Below are 18,419 nucleotides of genomic sequence, written 5' to 3'. Positions count from 1 at the left end.
AAATTTGGCAGTTTTTCGATCATTCTGTTTTGTTTAGACGCACACACCCATCAAACTTCCAGTATTTTCAGGCTTCTAAAACACTGCTTTTAGACTCCAGAAGTTAGGAAAAGGACCCATGAGACCAGTAAAAGGGGTTTCCAAACCACAGCTCCTAACTGCATTGTTATCCAGCCTATTAACTCACAGTTAACCCATAGTTCAAATAAATGTGATTATTTGGTTTTCTAGCGCTCAAGCTACGGTAAGAATCACATTATGGGGAGATAAAGGTGCTATTAGAAGTACATACATTGTCACTAGTGACAAATGACAACGGTTATTGAAGAACACTGATAAGATAGAGGGAAACAGAAGACCCTAACTAGGGGCACCTGGGTGTCTCAGTCGGTTAAGCGTCTGACTCTTGGTTTCTGCTCAGGCATGATCTCAGGGTCGTGGGAAAGAGCCCTGTGTGCAGAGGGATCCGCACTCAGCAGGGAGTCTGCTTCCCTCCCCCTGCTGCCCCTCCACCCATCCCATGCACTCTCTCTCCCTCAAATAAATAAATCTTTAAAAAAAAAAAAAAAAGATGAAGACCCTTTCTATACACTGTATTAGAAAATAATGATGATCAAAATTAAGGTTAATATGCTCCATCTCCCATGTAAGAAGGCTAGGAAGCGTGGGTCACTGAACAATAACACTAAGATAATTGGAGATAATGTTGGCTGACCCCTTTATGTTAAAGAACATTCATTGAATTAAAGTGAATTAGGAGAGTCAATATATGAATCCATATTCTGTTGTTTTTAAGCCCCAGTATTTCCAAATCATCATTTTCATGAAGAATCAGGATGGAGAATAGATCTGATTAAGCATTCTCAATCAGCAAATGGTACTAGAATAATGTTAAACTACTGGTAAATTTCTCAGAGCAGGCCACATTTGGTTAGTAGCAATTAGGAGCCTCATTTGGGTACAGCTATTCTGTATACTTTGTAAACACTTCATGCCATTTCTATGTGATTTCCATGTCTGTTGTTCAGCAAATACGACGCTGCAAATGTCACCTGTAGTTCAGATGTATCCAATAGATTCATGACCAAAAAACTGGAGAACTCTAGCCAAGTTCTTGGAGAAGATATAGAATAGAGATATTTATTAATTTAATCAAGAACTTATTGAGAAGCTGTAATGCCAAACACTTCTAAACAGTGGAGATAGAGCAATGAAAAAAGTAAAATCCTCATGAAGCTGATATTCTAGATGGAGACAGACAATATACAGAGAAGGAAGGACTGTCACTACAATTATCCCTCTGAAAAGTGATTTGACAACTATATTATAGGATTCCCTAACTGGTTAGCAGCTCCGGCTGAGATGAAGAATCCTGGTGCTACGTCCTAGCTGTGTGCACACTGGTTCTTTATTTTTAAGCAGTGGTAATACATCTTCCTAGAGCTGTTCTGAAGTTGCAGTGAAATCATGGCTCAATGCTCAGTACCTACTTCATTTTAAGCACTCAGTATATGTTGCAGTGATTACAAGTACTATTGAGTCAATGGACACCTAAGTAACAAACCATCATCATTGTGGTCTTCTTCCTCTTCTTCTTTCTTCTTCTTCTTCTTTTTTATGTGGAACATAAGGAATAGCACGGAGGACCACAGGGGAAGGGAGGGAAACTGAATGGGAAGAAATCAGAGAGGGAGACAAACCATAAGAGACTCTAGACTCCAGGAAACAAACTGAGGGTTACAGAAAGGAGGGGGTAGGGGTGGGGGGATGGGGTAACCAGGTGACAGGCACTAAGGAGGGCACGTGTGGTAATGAGTACTGGGTGTTATATGCAACTAATGAATTGTTAAACACTACGTCAAAAACTAATGATGTACTATATGTTGGCTAATTTAACATAATAATAATTAAAGAAAAAAAAAAACCAAGCCTTCTTCTTATTGAAAGATTTCAGAAGATGTGCCATCAAATCTAAGAACATCATAGTTTTCCATAATGCTGACCCCAGAAAGATAGCTTTTGAAACAGAGCAAGTTATGAAATTGACCCCCCTTGACCAGTACCCTCTTTGACCCCAGTAGAAGTCAAATTAACACAAAGCTCCTTGTGGCTGTGTAGAGGAAGGAGCGCTCCTCCTAGGTGAGTGGTATGGATGTGGTGTACTGGCTACTTCATGCCTTTCCATGCACCAAAGTCTTTGGCTTTGTCTCCATCTGAATTGCCCCAGCTCTCCTCAGTCTTGGATGTTTCTTTTATTTTGTTTTAGTTCTGACCTCCATGTCCCAGTGCTGGTTTCTACAAGGCATCCCTCTTTCTTGAGTCACAAGGAACGCAAATGTTTTCTTAAGTGTTGTCTAAGCATTAGTTGCTTTTCTGCCAGTAACTTCATAATATCAAGGTCATCCTGCTCAAAGGTAGCACCTGGCATAATGGGAATAGTGTACGTCCATGAGAACGGTCCACTCATGTCCACAGTGGTTGTTAAACACAGGAGCCATGGGGGGTACTGTTTGCAACATTGATCTATATAGCTATCTATGTAAATCTTAAATCTCTAGGAACTTAACAGTGACCCAATGTAGAAACCTTGACCCCTTTCCTTTCCTTATTCCCAACACTTCAGCAAGTCCTGTGAAATCTATATCCAAAATACATCTTGACTACGTAACAGTCTGCAATTTTTAATTAACTTATTTGGCCCACGTATTTATTGACCGCCTTCTGCACTAAAATGAAGCTCTTCTTGCTCACTGTTGGATACCCAGTAATGGGCTTGATGCAACGTATGTGCTTAATAAATATAAATCAATTTTTGAGTGAATAAATGGACACATACATGTTTGGCAAGCTTAGATGCCGTGTTGTGACATGTTGATTTTATCTCAGAAAAGATATTGGCCCATACAGGATGGTGTTCTGTCTAGTTTTCAGCCCCTTTATTACCACATTAATCGAATGAGATAAAGTTTATGTATTTTTTTCCTTGTAATTTAAAACTATAAATCACCATATAAAGGAAACATATTTGGCCATTCGTTAGTCATAACTTGCCTATTTTCAAATGTAGTTTAGGGTGACCATGAAAGGAATTATCATGAATCAAAACAATAACAGCAATGTAAACAACACTTAAACCTCTTGCCAAATAACAATATTTTCTTGAATCCCGCTGTTTGGGTTTTTGGTGGGACCAAGTTTAGTGCAATGGATAAAGCTGGACCACAGAGCTGGACAAACCAGATTTCAGTCCTGGCCCAGCTTCTTACTAGCTGGGTGAAGTTGGCTGTATTTCTCCACCTCTCTAGGCTTACTGTCTCCATCTGCAAAATAAATCAACCTCACAGGGTTAGTGTGTGGATTCAGATCTCACGCAAGTAAATACCTGTCACACCCAACACACCATCATTTTGTCAGTTAACTTTTGTAACAAAGCACTCCCCAAATTTAATGACTTTTCACAACAATCATTTATTTAGCTCGTGTTTCTGTGAATTGGCTGGGTGGTTCTCCTAGTCTGGATCAGGAGACTCTGCTGGGCTCTCTCATGTATCTATGATGGCAGTTGGACTGGCAATTGGATGATCTAGGATCTAGGATGGCCTCACCATGTGTCTGGCTACTGGCAGGCTGTCCACCAGGGTGAAAAGAATGACTGGGCCATGGTCTCTCATCTTCCAGCAAGCTCGTTCTGGCTTCTCCACATGATGGTTGTTGCAGAGTTCCCAAAAGCAACAAGAGAAACAAGGTCGAATGCACAAGTATTTTTCAAGACTTGGCATGCATCACATTTGCTAAATTCCCATTGGTTAAGCAAATCACAGGGCTGGCCTAGAATCAGTGAAGGAAATAATTTATGACCATTTTTACAGTCTGCCACAATCAACATTGTCGCCATCATTGTAAAAAACAGTATTTGTTGAGCATTAACTAAGTGGCAGGTGCTGTTCTAATCAGTTACATTTTTTTTTTTAAAGATTTTATTTATTTATTTGACAGAGAGAGAGACACAGCGAGAGAGGGAACACAAGCAGGGGGAGTGGGAGAGGGAGAAGCAGGCTTCCCGTGGAGCAGGGAGTCCGATGCGGGGCTCGATCCCAGGACCCTGAGATCATGACCTGAGCCGAAGGCAGACGCTTAACGACTGAGCCACCCAGGCACCCCTAATCAGTTACATTTATAAAAGTTTGTAATCCTTACCTCAACTTTATGAGGCATACTATTATATCCCCATATTGGAGAAAAGGAGGCACAGAATGACAAGACAACTTATCCAGTCACACAGCTGGGAAGCAGGGGTGCTAGGATTCAAACCAACACCCCAAAGCCACATTTACAATGACTGTTCTATACTACATCTTCTTCCCACTCTATATATGTGGGACTTTCATTGGTTGCTTCTTTTTTTGTAAGTGGATGATCTAATAAGGGTTTATAGCCTGATTTTAACATGTTCCCTGAGCATTGCCATATCTACCAGTACTTGATCCATTTTTCAGCCTTCCAACAGGTACCTTATTAAAGCTCACCCAGGATTGGTGTGACTGGCAAGTGTTGGTCCAGATCTTGGTAGGACCTGTAGATGCTTTTTTGTTTTTAATGGAGTGTTAGCAGTGGTGGTAGAGTTTATTCTAGAACTCTTTATCTTTATTTCTTCAGAGAAGTTTGAGGACTTGGAAACAAGGGGCTGATGGCAATGCTGCATGATTATTTAATACATACATAACATTTACATATGTTGGAGATAAACTGCAACACCCCTTGAGAGCAGACTAGCAAAGGGAAGATCACCTAGAGGACATGTTGGGGGAGTTCAGTACATGTCGGGGGAGTTCGGTTTATTGTATATAGCTACAACCACGTTCATATCCCATTAAGGCATGGATCACACACTTATATACTAATAGTGACCAGATACTGGCAATATGTGATCACTAGAGAGGGGTGGGGACTGGTGCCAACTGGAGAACTCATGCCCCAGGCAACAGGGAAAGGTCTAGCCATTTGACACCACATGGGAATGTTCAGTGTTGCCAGATTGTTCCAGTTTTTAGGAAATGCTGTAACTTCAAATGTGTATGTAAACTTTCCTGATTTGATTTGATTTTTTCAAGATTTATTTATGTATTTAAGTAATCTCTACACCCAACGTGGGGCACAAACTCAGGACCCTGAGATCAAGAGTCGCATGCTCTACCAACTGAGCCAGCCAGGTTCCCCACTTTCCTGATTTTAAAACACTATGTGTCAGATTAAACAGGTCTTTTGATAAATCTGACCCATGGCCAGCCAATATGTTACCCCCCCTACATCAGTCACTGGGTGGCACATCTCTATTGCATTACAGCTGTCCTGAAGGCCCACGGAGGAAGGGGAACCACAGAATAAGGCAGAGATGTAGCAGTAAAATAATAAAAGAGACAGGACTTCAGGAAAGATGGATGATTGTCTATTTCAGAGATTTCACAGAGGTCAAGGAAAAGAGAATAATTATTTGATACAAGACTACGTTCACATGCTATGTTCTTAAAAAAAGAAAGGAAGAAAGAAAAAGAAATCCATGGTCAAGTAACATCATAAATACTCCAAACACTCAGTTAAACAAAATAAGATGGATTTCTTTACTCTGACCCTTTTCATTGTCTTTAATATCCTAATATGCAATGTAAATCTTCAAAAGGAGAATTAAGTACTGAGTGTTTCAGCTTGGCATATAAAGAAAGTAGGTAATAGGTAAGCCCATTAGTAACTAAGAACCATCAGCATATTAATCTTTGTAAAATAAAACCCTTTTAGCATCATTCCTCTAATAAAAACAAATAAACCAAAGAAGTGAAGGTTTCCCCACCTCTGATGGATTAAACCTCTTTGCCTGACATTCAAGGCTCTCCTTTATCAGGCCAGCTGACCTTTTTTATTTCCCACTTATTCTCTGCCCTATACTCATTCTCTGCTCTAAATACCCTGCTCTGCTCACTGTCCTCAGGGCATTTCCTCTTTTTCAGCCTCTTCACCCTTGACTACCATGTGAGTTGCCTCCCCCAGGTGCTCTGATTAGAACCGGGCCTGTTTTCCAAGGCACAGCTCAAATCTGCTTTCCTCAGAAGCCTTCCTTAGCTATCAAACCTCACAGTGGGTTCTTTTCTCTGAACTTCTAGAGCATTTGAAATTCTGAAGGATTCATCTGAGACTTAGTGTGTTGGAGATTGCCTGTATGATTTGGAACTGAGAGAAGAAAGGCATGTCCTGAGCTCTGCAACTCTCAACCCCAGTTTGCCCTCACAATACACCCAAATAAGGTTAGGATGATATTATCCAGCAGCACATAAGAGCAAGGGTACAACCCCATCACGGTGAATTTCATAGACTGTGCTCTGTTGTTATACAACCACCTGCTCTTCGTTGAGGTGGAAGAGTCCACTCTCTTCTTGCCCCATAGTAATGGGTGCCATTTGTAGACAATAGGTTGAGCACTTTACATATATGATCTTGGTGAATCCCACAATGTCCCTAAGAAGGGGCGTTAGTATCTCCACTTTATAGAAGAGTAAGCTTTCTCTAAACATTCAAGTCAGCTTGTTCATGTTTATGACCCTCTCTTTAGCTGGTCAAGGCAGAGCCATCCGTACCTCCCCACATACCTGACCCCAAGTCCTGGGCTCTTTCTGTCCCAGCACAATATCTCCATGGCCACACTGGCCACCAGAAATTTAATGACAAGAGAATTAAAGCTCAAGAATTCAGACTCTTCCTTCAAGTGGCAAGTATCTACCAGTAGGCTGCGGAAGGCGGAATAGAAATCTAGTTAGAGTCAGTGCAGTTTGAATATCAGGGGTGTTCTAGGAACATTCTAGGGTCTCCTAAGGACCTAGCACAGCTCAGTGGGTGTCCTCTTGAGTGCCGGTGGGTCCTGATTAACGTGAGATTTGCAGTGTGCAGCATCACAGGGGCACATGCACAGCCTGCAGGACATGTGAGGGTCTTCTCTTCCTTGGATACTCATTGATGTCACTGGAGGGATTGACCTCCATTTTCACCCTACTGTGAACTCTTTGCTTATCTGTCTCCCTTGTTAGACTTTGAACTCTCTGAGGGGAAAAGCTGTCTTATTTACCTGGACCTGACACATAACTGGTATATAAATACAAAATAACTCCTTCTGATTTGATGAATGAATGACAAGGAAAGGTGCTCAAGGTGGAGACAACACAATATAGTCAACTTTTATTCCACTATCAGAAAACTATACTAACTCACCCATGTTGTATTTCTTCCCTATTGTTTATATACTATTCAGAAGTCTCAGGCTTCCCAGAGACCTTCACAAAACCCAGAACCTCCCGCAGTACTGTCAAACCTCATAATTTTCAGGCCCCATCTTCTAAATTAGATTGTGCCGTTTTTCAGCACAGGAGGTGTGTGCTGCTCCTTGTGCATGCCCCCATCTTTCAGGGCACTGCCTCCCACCGAGCAGGATCTATATAAATGCATGTTGAACAACAGTATTGGAATTATGGCTGGAAGCCTGTCCTAATTGTGCAATCTCCTTGAGATAATTCTTGGTGAATTCAGGTGATAGGGGAGAGGAGATCAGGATGGTGACAGAGACAGAGCGGGAAGAGTGGGCAGGATCTGTCAACTCATTGGATGTGGGAGGTGAAACAGGATGAAGAGGAAAAAAGGATTCAAAGACTTTGAACCAAGCTGATGGATTGAAGGATTATACCCAAGAGAGAAATATAGAACTTCCCCTTCCCCTGACCTTCTCATCCTCACTGCAGTTTGAGCATAGAGAAAAGATTCCTCCTGAATGTCAAGCTCAAGTGTTCCTTGGAGGCAGACAGACCTGGGACAGTCAGGCACTCAGGAGAGTCCAAAAGGACAAAAAGGGAAGGTTTGACTTTGTCACTCTGCAGAAACACTTTGCTCTGCTAAGGAGGAGGAGAAATTTGAGCTGAATATATTTTTGGTTGGAACAACTTGTAAGTGCTCTGTTTGATAGCAGGGTTGTTTGAATGGCCGATTTCATAACTGCACATAGCTTTTCCAAATAAATGGTGTCTGTAGAATGTTCAGGTTAATGCATGAGTCCAAGGCTCAAGAGTGTTTGCGCTTAGAGCAACTGAGCCTTCTTTCTTAATAAGTCATCTTGGCATTTTGTCAACAAACTAATTTGCTTTTCTAAGAAACTAGATTAATACTTCCTGTACTCTGTGCTATTCACAGATCTACAATGCAGTGAGAAGGGGAGAAGAAATAGAAAATACAATTGGATCTCTTCTCCATGTCTTCACAAAGCTCCCAGCCTCCGAGACAGCCCATGAAAGGATAAGCGTTAGTCCATGCTTAAAGCAGTGTGTCCGAGACACCCTATGTGAGTACCGTGCCACCCTGCAGAGGACGTCCGTATCTCAATACATCACGGGTTCTCTCCTAGAAGCGACCACATCTTTGGGAGCTAGAAGTGGCCTACTCAGTACTTTTGGAGGATCCACTGGACGAACGATGCTAAAAGGTAATATCTGAAATTTCACTTTTAACTTTCATCTTTCAGTGCAGAAAGGAATCTAAGTTAACATCTATGCATGTCCTGATGGAAAATTTAGTTTACTTATTGGCAATTTTAAATAAAAGTTGCCATTTTAACAAACTATAAAAGAGGTAGTCCTTTATCAAAATCCTGTAAGATGTAAACATTCCAAGTAATAAGCATTAAGATTTTAACATTTCTTTTTCAAAAGAAGTAAATGGTTACAAGACTATCTTTAATTTAAAAAAAAAATTATTCAGACAGGGTTTCTCCTAGTGGTAGTCTATGACAGATGTCAATTACTGTGATAAGATGCTTGTAAACAAGTGTGGTCATGTGGTCACAGTGAAAACCAACACTGATATGGAACAGAATGAAATGTAGTTCTTCTTCCCACACAGAATCAATAGGTTCATGTTGACCAGAAAAGCTAAAGGCCATCTTCCAATGACTCCCATCTTAAAAAATAGGATAGTCAGGCATCCTGCTAAAAAATGAAAGCCAATGGAAAATGGCGTCCCTGAGCACCAGAACTTCCCAGCTACTTCCCACGAGTAGCAGACAGGCAGGTCAGAAATGGCAGTGCACCAAAGAACCTTGGAGATTTGTGCACTGCACGGCTGTCACAACCCGCTTGGCAGCCTTCCCTGGCAGGAAGCTGCCAGCCAGACAGGGACCATGCAGAGCAATGTTCCACTGCCTGGGGGCTGCCAAGAGCTTGATCTGACATCCAGCTATTTCTCTCAAGGAGAGCAGCTATTGTCCCTTCACAGCAAGCCCCAGACCTGTGGCTAGCAGGCCAGTGACCTTCCTCCCCCTCCCCACCACACACATCCTGGGCAGGCCCAAGAGGAAGTACACACCTCCCTGTGTACCATGTGGGTACCATGTTGGTTTGTTTTCTGGAGTCATTTTAACTTCTGCGGCTTGGTGATAAATGATGAATGAAGGAAAACACAAGGTGTGGAGACACTAATCCAAGAGACCAAAGGGTTTCATATGTTTTTCATTTATTCAACATACGTTTTCTGAGCCCCTACTAGGTACTTGGTGCTGGGTAGGGAACAAAACACAGTTCCTGCTGTCACAGAGCTTGGAGTCTCTAGGTGGTAAGCAGTTTCCCCTGTGCACAGGACTCAGGATTTCTCTACCCCGTTGTGGCTCCTGGTGACGGCCAAGCTTCCATTCTCCATCCATGCTCTTCCTGGGAAGTTGGGCTGAGATTGGTATGTGGAGTTATTGTTGCTCTAAGTCTTGTGACTCTATGTGAGGACCTCATCCTGTGATTTAATCAACTGTGTTTGTCAGATACCCCATCTGTGCCTGGCTGTGTGTAGGTATATGGGACAGTCTTTTTTTTTTTTTTTTAAGATTTTATTTATTTATTTGAGAGAGAGAGAGAGAGAGAGAGAGAGAATGAGCAGGGAGGAGGGGTAGAAGGAGAAGGAGAAACAGTCTCTCCACTGAGCAGGGAGCCCGATGTGGGGCTCGATCCCAAGACCCTGGGATCATGACCTGAGCCAAAGGCAGATGCTTAACTGACTGAGCCACCCAGGTGCCCTGGTATATAGGAGATTCTAATGAAATGCAAGTCAATTTACTTGCCCTTAAGTTGTTCATGATTCTAACGAGGAGGCCAGATTTGTGTGTACCAAGTATTCAAAGAATAATATGAGACTGGAGAGAGTTAAGTGCTAAATAATGTGAAAGTGGCTCGAAGAGTTCAAAGAGTTTAGAGAGGGAGTTAATGTTCTTTGTGACAAATGGCTTGGCCCAAAACATGAGACGGCAGACAAACAAAAGTCAATAGAAGCCACTTTCTTTCTTCTCCATTAATTGCAAAGGGATGGATCTCTAGGATCCCTGACCAAAGCCGCTGCCTCCAGTCCCACACAGACCTTTGGGAAGAAAAAAGGAGGCTGCTTGTTAGCATGTCTATTGCCCTGATAGTAGCTTGATCTCAATTGCTATTTGTACTTCTCTGTTCAGATCAGAACTTTTTTTTTTTTTAAGATTTATTTATTTATTTTAGAGAGATGGGGAGGAAGGGGCCGAGGGAGAGGGAGAGAGAGTCCCAAGCAGATTCCACACTGAGCATGGAGCCCAACACTAGGCTCAATCTCACGACCCTGAGATCACAACCTGACCTGAAACCAAGAGTCAGACGCTTAACTTACTGCACCACCCAGGCGCCCCCAGATCAGAACTTCTTCATCAACATTCCCAGCTCAGAGATTCATTGGACCATCAGCTAATGTGTTCTTTAAATTGGCAATTTATGCAAGAGTTGGGAGTTTCTTTAACTTTTTGTTTTGTAGCCCTTTAATGATTTTTGGTATCCCTCTGTAAGTAGGTTCTGCTGAACAATACAATTAGCTGGCTGGCTTCTGCTTCTGTAACTCTGACTTGTTCTCTTGGAAAACTTCTCCAACTTCAGTGCCCTCTCCCGTGGGGTCTTCAAAGTCTACACGTGCTGTAGTGAACCATATGTTTCTTTAACATGCAGTGGAAGAAAATACATCCAAAAAACCATACAGGTGTTCAGAATTATAGAATGTTTATAGAATCTATAGGTTCAGCCTATTGACTAGTTGGGTCTTGAACTTCATTGGCCATATATTCCAGCAGGGGGTCTGGAGGACATGCTGGTGTTGTGACCTGGTTGTCGGCTTCACTGTGTGTCCTGTGGCATTGAGTTGGCCGAAAACTTTCAGTTCTGTATTGCTAATGAAAATCTCTGGGAAGTATATAACACAGACTCAGTCCCCATTTTATAAATAACTTGTATTCCAGAAGTTCATTTCTTAGGGGCTGTGTGGAACTGAGAATACTTTCCTAGAGACAGTATTAAACGTTGTGATTTGGTTGACTCTCATCCTCAAAAACCTCTTTAACCCACAACACGGTTGAAAGTTATACACTTCCCAGGGTATTCTCTTCAAACACTATTATTGGAGTACTGAGAGCCTCCAAAGAAAAAGCAATGCAAATGAGTTAAAAGGCACTTCCTGCTTAAGGGAAATAAGTTTAATCAAGATGAAAGAGTTAAATTGAAACTTTTATGAAGATTTTCAAAAGAACTTCGGGCCATTTTAGAGATTTTGGATGTTGGCATCTAGTTCTCTTGTATGGTTAATCACATTTCAAAACTCATACCTATATAAAAGAATCAGAAAATTATTATCCCAGTAGTTTCCCCCCCTTTTTTTAATGGAGGCTTATAAATGGAATGAAGAAGGGAAGAGAGGCCGGGCAGGGTTTAATTTTTTTTCCCCCAGAGGAAAAGGGTAAGGAAGAGATTAAAACAGAATGACTTCCCCCATGAGAGAGGTCATGTTTGAAGTAAATTAAAGGGACTTGGGAAAGGTAGAGAAAAAGGAGGGGGAAAGACAAGTACTGTTTGATTCCATTTATATGAGGCACTTAGAACAGTCAGCATCATAGAGACCAAGGGCTGATGGGGTACGGGGAATGGGGAGTCATTGTTAATGAGTATAGAGTTTCCGTTTTACAAGATGAAGAGTTCTATACAACAGTGTGAATATATCTAATGCCACTGAAATATACACTTAAAAGTGGTTAAGATGCTACATTTTATATGTATTTAAACCTCCCTCCCCCCCCAAAAAAAGAATAAAAATTTTTTAAAAGAGGAAGAAGATGTTACATAGGTCTTTGGTCCCAGGTCTATTAAGATGTTAGAATCGAGGTTGTGGAAAAGAAATGTGAAAACAGACAGCTTTTCATGTGAACCTCAGGAGGGGGCACAAGTCAGCTCGTCCTGTGGAAGTGGTTGTGATTACAAGATGAGGGTTGGAGCAGCCTGCAGTAGGTGAGAATAGGAAGAGAAAATGTCCAGTCAGTTGTTCACGAGTCACAAGGCATTCACAAGTCAGGAACTGGGGACTCAAGGCTTGATTGGCCAGAGCTCTGCAGCCTTGCAGCTTTACCCCAGACTACAGGATTCTGCTGACTCTTCAGTATCTCACTGAGCTTCCACACCTCTGATGGTACAGGTGACTCTAGAAAGACAGCCAACAATCAGGACACAAACATTCCCGGTTTTCTGCCTTCAGGACCACCAAGGATGGTCTGTCTACGAAGTCGAAAGTTTGCCAAATAACAAACATTTTCTGATGTGAAGCATTGATTAGCAAGGGTGTGCCCTGGATTACAAAGGTGTGCTGTCTCAAAATGGGAAATGGAGCATTTACACCATCTACTTCCAGTCTAGGTCCCTTTCTTCCCCTCCCCATTAACCTTGCTAGAATCTCAGGATCAACTCCCTGTAGCAGTGACAGTCAAAAGAAATTATTGGCGTCAATAATCAGGAGGTTTTCTAAACCCATTACCTGTTTTTGTTTCTTTTTCCCCCCCCCCCAGTGTACTCTCTACTAAAAATTACAAAAACAAGGTAAAGTAAGAAGGGAGAGAAAAAAGTGAGATCGCTGATATTTATATGAAACACTGACAGTAAAATTAGAAAAAAATAGTGGTAAGGGGAAGGATTTTTCATTAGAAGGCAGCTAAGTGTTTTCAAATGTGCATATTGTACCAGCCAATATAATAAATTTGGTACATTAAACTCAGTTTTTCCTCCTCAAACTGTTGTTAAGTAAGTTTACAAATTAAAGGATTAAGTATTTACATATAACCAGGACAAAGCTTAGTTATCCATATTTAAATTATGTAGTAGAAAAGAAAACTCCACTGTTCATTTTAACCAGTTTGAGTGTGTGTATATATATGTAAAGAATAACTATATTAAAGTTATTGGTCATATATAGAGTGTGAATAGAATATTAATATGAAAACGAAAAGTGCCCTACATATTTAATATTCTTATTGAAAGTAGACAATATTTTGTTTCTGATAGAAAGGTCTAATAAATTTTTCTTTTATTGCAATAAGGATATTCTATTTGTGTATTTTTCTAAAATTAATACCTTCAAGGATAAAAAAAGAAGTTGTAATAAGAATACACACACACATTCAAACTATGTGACTGTGCCTCATAAATTATTTAGTTTATAAAGGCTGTCTTAGTTGACTTCCTCATAATCAGAACAATTAATCTTTACGTGCCTACCAAGTAGGGGAAGGCATATGCATACTTCTAATTCCCAGATTTAAGTTTATTTAAAGAAATCCTCTGACTTATTAGTTTTGTGGCCTTGAAATTATTTTCTTGGTGGTTAAAAGTATGCTTTATGTAATTTGGGGTATGTTTCTGTACCAGTTAATCAACTAGAAAGTATTTGTTAACTGTGGCCCAGTGCTGTGTCACCTCTGGGAAGAATGTAAGGGATTACATCTGGAAGTCTTCAACTTGAACAATAACTTTTCTCACTCCAGCGAAAATGTAATATTAGGTTTTAGGTCTACTGAGGTAGCTCTTACTACCTGCCAAGAGATCTATGAAGTGCTGGGCTGCACAGTTGATGGTGGGGTCTGTAGCTCACGGGGTCAGTAAGTTTGGTGGCTATAAGACAAAGCCCTATGCCTTGGGTCCACAGTAGTCAGGTGTCATCCAGGACTGTGACACTATGCCTGAGTGTGACCCAGGAAAGTGACTCCATGTCTAGGTGTGACCTAAACATGCTCAGATGTGACCAAGGAGTGTGACTCCACACCCAAGCATAACCTCAGAGTAAAACATCGCATGTGACCCAAGCGTGTCACTCTATGGCCAGGTGTGACTGAGGACTGTGTCTCTGCACCCCTGCTTATAACCAGGGGGTGCTTCCAAAGTACCAGGGGAGAGTAAAGTCATGTACCTCAAATGTAACTGGAGACACGATGCTTCTTTAGCCAAAACAATTATCTGTATTTTGAAGGGGAAGAAGGGTCAGGCAGAAGAAGGGTCAGGCAGAAGAATAACTTTTTTTTTTTTTTTTTAGTTTTTTCCAGGTGACATCCCCATTACTGTTATCTCTGAAATTTTAAACTCTTCCATTTGTAAAGAGAAAATTGGGCATAGGAGCAGGTTAGAGTTGGGTAGAATTACAATAATACTACTTCTTAACATTTTCTTAGTTCTTGCTGGGTTCCAGGTATTGCTCTGAGTGCTTTGCCTGTGTAATTTCATTGAAAGCCATTCAGTGGTCCAATGAAGAAGGTACTGTTTGCTAAGGAAACTGAGGCCCAGAGACATTAAGAATCTTGCACGTGGATATGTAGGTAGGTCAGGAATAGTGTGAGTACTTGAATCTAGGCAGCCGGTTGAGTGCATACCATGTTCCAGGCAATGCAGCAAGCCCTTTTTCTGCATTATTTCATTTAGTACTTATTGTGGGTTGACTTGTGTCCCCCAAAAGAGGTATGTTGAAGTCCTAACCCCGAGTACCTGTGAATGTGACCTGATTTGGAAATAGGATCTTTGCAGAGGTACTCAAGTGAAGATGAGGTCATTTTCAGTGAGAGTGAGCCCCAAACCCAGCAACTGGCTTTCCCTGTTTGAGGAAGAGAAGAGACATAGAAGCAGACCCACATTGTGGTGAGTACCATGTGATGATGGAGGCAGAGACGGGAGTGGTGCAACCACAAGCCACGAAACCTCAAAGACTGCCAGCCACCACCAGAAGCTGGGAAGAGGCAAGGGAGGATTCTAACCAGAGTCTTAAAGGAGACATAGCCCTGCCAACACCTTGATTCTTGATGTCTAGCCTCTACAACTGGGAGAAGATAAATTTCTGTTGTTAGCAACCATCCCAATTGTGGTAATTTGTTACAGCAACGCTAGGAAACTAAGACGATCCTTTTGACAGTCCTGTGAGGAGGAAATTATTAACACCAGGAAACTGAAGCTCAGAGAGTTTAAGTGACTTGCCCAAGGTCACAAAGCCAGTAGGTATGTGCAGCCAACCTAGACCAAGCTTCTCCAAGGCTCATGGTCACCGCTACGGTGGAGACATGTTTGCAGCTCCCCAGTAGCAATGTCTGTCTCCACCTCATTTTAGTTGTTTGGGGTTTTTTCTAGTCACAAGCTCTGATGCTCATCCTCCTCCTATACACACCTTGCCTGGCACAGGACCAGGCACAGAATAGGTTTTCAGGGGGCTATATTTCATGATAAAAAGCTTGGATTTTACCACGTAATGAAAGACACTGAAGGGTTCTAAGGAAGGATGTGATTTGATCAGATTGGGTTTTTAGAAAGACCCATCTGGCATAAACCTTTGTGGAATCGAGTAGCGGGTGTGTTCACAGAATCAAGGAATGTGTAGTCATTGCTATTTGATAATAGTTAATGGAATGAGATAATTTTAGAACCAAAAAAAGGAAATACTAATTTACACTGTAGGTTGTACAAACATACCAAACTCATACAAAATGAAAATGCAAATACATTCAGGAAGTTTTTGAACTGGCACAAAAGCCATTTATAGTGTTTCAGTAAACCATTCTCAGCACCAGAGCCCTGGAATGGTTGCAGGGCTATGTCTGGGGCCTCCCTTACTCCTGTCTGAACTCCTCTCCCCTCGTTCCAAGGCACCAGTTGCCTTCGGGGGGTCCAGAGCCGCCCTGACTATACCAGCCCATCCACTCCTCACTTGCAGCCCCATAGTAACATAATTACCTGTTCTTTCTGTAGTGGATCCCAGCTAGGCTTGTGAACAGAGTGACCTGATGGGTTAGAATAGAGATCTGGAGTGTTGACTGATGAGGGAGACTCCCTGGGATGGACTGGGGACAGATGGAAGAGCTGATGGCAACTGGTAGAGGGAATGGGGCACACAGGTGCAAAGGCATAAGAAGACACACAGTGTGTTCAGGGAACTGCTGGTCTACCAAGCTGTTCTGGCTGAAGCTTGGGAAGTACAAAGGCTAGGTAGGAAGGCATGAGGCTGGAGCTGGGAGGAGAAAATAGGTCTCCAGGGGACTGTATTTAATGATAAAGAGCTTGGATTTCACTTTGTATATAACGAGAGAGATGCTGAAGGGTACTAAGGAAGGGTGTGATTTAATCAAACTGGGTTTTTATTTATTTATTTTTTAAGATTTTATTTATTTGACAGAGAGATAGAGATAGAGCACAAGTAGGCAGAGCGGCAGGGAGAGGGAGAAGCAGGCTCCCCACTGACCAAGGAGCTGGACTCAGGAGTTTGATCCCAGGGCCCTGGGATCATGACCCAAGCCGAAGGCAGCCACTTCACCGACTGAGCCACCCAGTTGCCCCTCAAACTGGGTTTTTAGAAAGACCCATCTGGCTGCAGTAAGGGGTGGGGCTGTAAAGAGTGTCATCCTTAACCCTGGCATAAGCATCCAAAGTATAGTTTCCTGGGGTTCCCCCGCAAACATACTGAATTAGTCTCTGATACTTCAGGTGAGTGTGCTTGGTGTGGAAGGTGGGTGGAGGGAAAGGGCAATGAGATCCAGAGGCACTTAGGAGGATATTTTTAAGGCATCGTTCCTGGTAGGGTGTTGTTGGCACATTGAGCCACTGGTAAAAATTACAACAAGGCCCCCCTCCTCACTCTCCACAGGGTGATACAACCTCATCCCATGCATATCATCTAGGGCACAGCATGCTGGCTGGATTTCAGACCCTTTTCCACTCGGGTAAGCACCTTTATGCAGTGCACAGACTGTTCACTGTACCAAAAAGTCTGAATCCTGGGGAAGCAGCAGAGAGGCGTATGTAAGGGGTAGAATTAATAGAATATGGGGATTGGATGGATATATTATGGATAAAGAGAGCTGAGCCTAAGATGACCATTAATGTTATCTTTTAAAAACATCATTTCAGATCCTTCCGATTTGGTACACCTGGGTGGCTCAGATGGTTGGACGTCTGCCTTTGGCTCAGGTCATGATCTTGGGGTCCTGGGATGGAGCCTCATGTAGAGCTCCCTGCTCAGCAGGGAGTCTGCTTCTCCCTCTCCTTCTGCCTCTCCCCCTGCTTGTGCTCTATCTGTCTCAGATGAATAAACTCGTTTTGTTTTTTTTTTTTTTAAGATTTTTATTCATTTGACAGAGAGAGACACAGCGAGAGAGGGAACACAAGCAGGGGGAGTGGGAGAGGGAGAAGCAGACTCCCTGCTGAGCAGGGAGTCCGATGTGGGGCTCGATCCCAGGATCCTGGGACCATAACCTAAGCCAAAGGCAGACGCTTAACAACTGTGCCCCATAAATAAAATATTTTTAAAAATCCTTCCAATTTGTTATTCATGGTTAAAAATTAATAGGGTTTGGTGCCTGGGTGGCTCAGTCGTTAAGCATCTGCCTTTGGCTCAGGTCATGATCTCAGGGTCCTGGGATCGAGTCCCACATCGGGCTCTCTGCTCAGCGAGAAGCCTGCTTCTCCCTCTCCCACTTCCCCTGCTTGTGTTCCCTCTCTCACTGTGTCTCTCTCTGTCAAATAAATAAAATCTTTAAAAAAAAAATTAATAGGATTTTTGGATTGTATGCCTATTCCCACCGCCTTCCCCACCATCACTTCAAGAAATCAGGAAGTTAAGGGTTCATTAAATACTAATTATTTAGTATAAGTGCTAAAACCTCTAAAATAGGAAACTAATAAATTCTTTATGATTAAAAAGAAAAGTCCTAATCATTGAATTCAGAAAGGTGATTGGTGAAGACAGCAACCCCAGATAGCCACTTGGGATCTCCATATTTGAGCTGGTCCTGAAAATGTCAAGTCATAGGTATAGAATCTCTGAATGGTCCATGTTCCAGAAATTCACTTACAAGATAGTTACTTGAAACTTTATACCTGAAGACAAAATAGCAATTAAACTCCAAGCCTTCCCCAAAATAACTTGTTTGACACAAATAAAACTGAACTCCTGAGTATTTTAAATGAAAAAGTCCTAGAAGATGATTTTTCTGTGTCAGTAATTAAATGTCCCCCCCCAAAACCAAACTGGAATAAGAAATTGTTGTATTT

The 18,419-nt window shown here is 42.0% G+C and overlaps 1 protein-coding gene across 3 annotated transcripts in view; it reads left to right on the top strand.

The window, feature by feature from the left end:
• Positions 1-18,419, top strand: part of PLCE1 (phospholipase C epsilon 1) — a 312,290-nt gene that overhangs the window by 127,857 nt on the left and 166,014 nt on the right. For all 3 annotated transcript variants that reach the window (XM_078077339.1, XM_078077338.1, XM_078077341.1), the window contains exon 3: positions 8,224-8,512. In XM_078077339.1, coding sequence (XP_077933465.1) covers positions 8,224-8,512 — 289 coding nt within the window. The remainder of the gene's footprint in view (positions 1-8,223; positions 8,513-18,419) is intronic.

This window comes from Halichoerus grypus, chromosome 7, assembly GCF_964656455.1.
Source record: "Halichoerus grypus chromosome 7, mHalGry1.hap1.1, whole genome shotgun sequence".
Taxonomy (NCBI): domain Eukaryota; kingdom Metazoa; phylum Chordata; class Mammalia; order Carnivora; family Phocidae; genus Halichoerus; species Halichoerus grypus.
The sequence above is the reverse complement of the archived record's forward strand: the minus strand, read 5'-3'. Positions and strand labels throughout refer to the sequence as shown.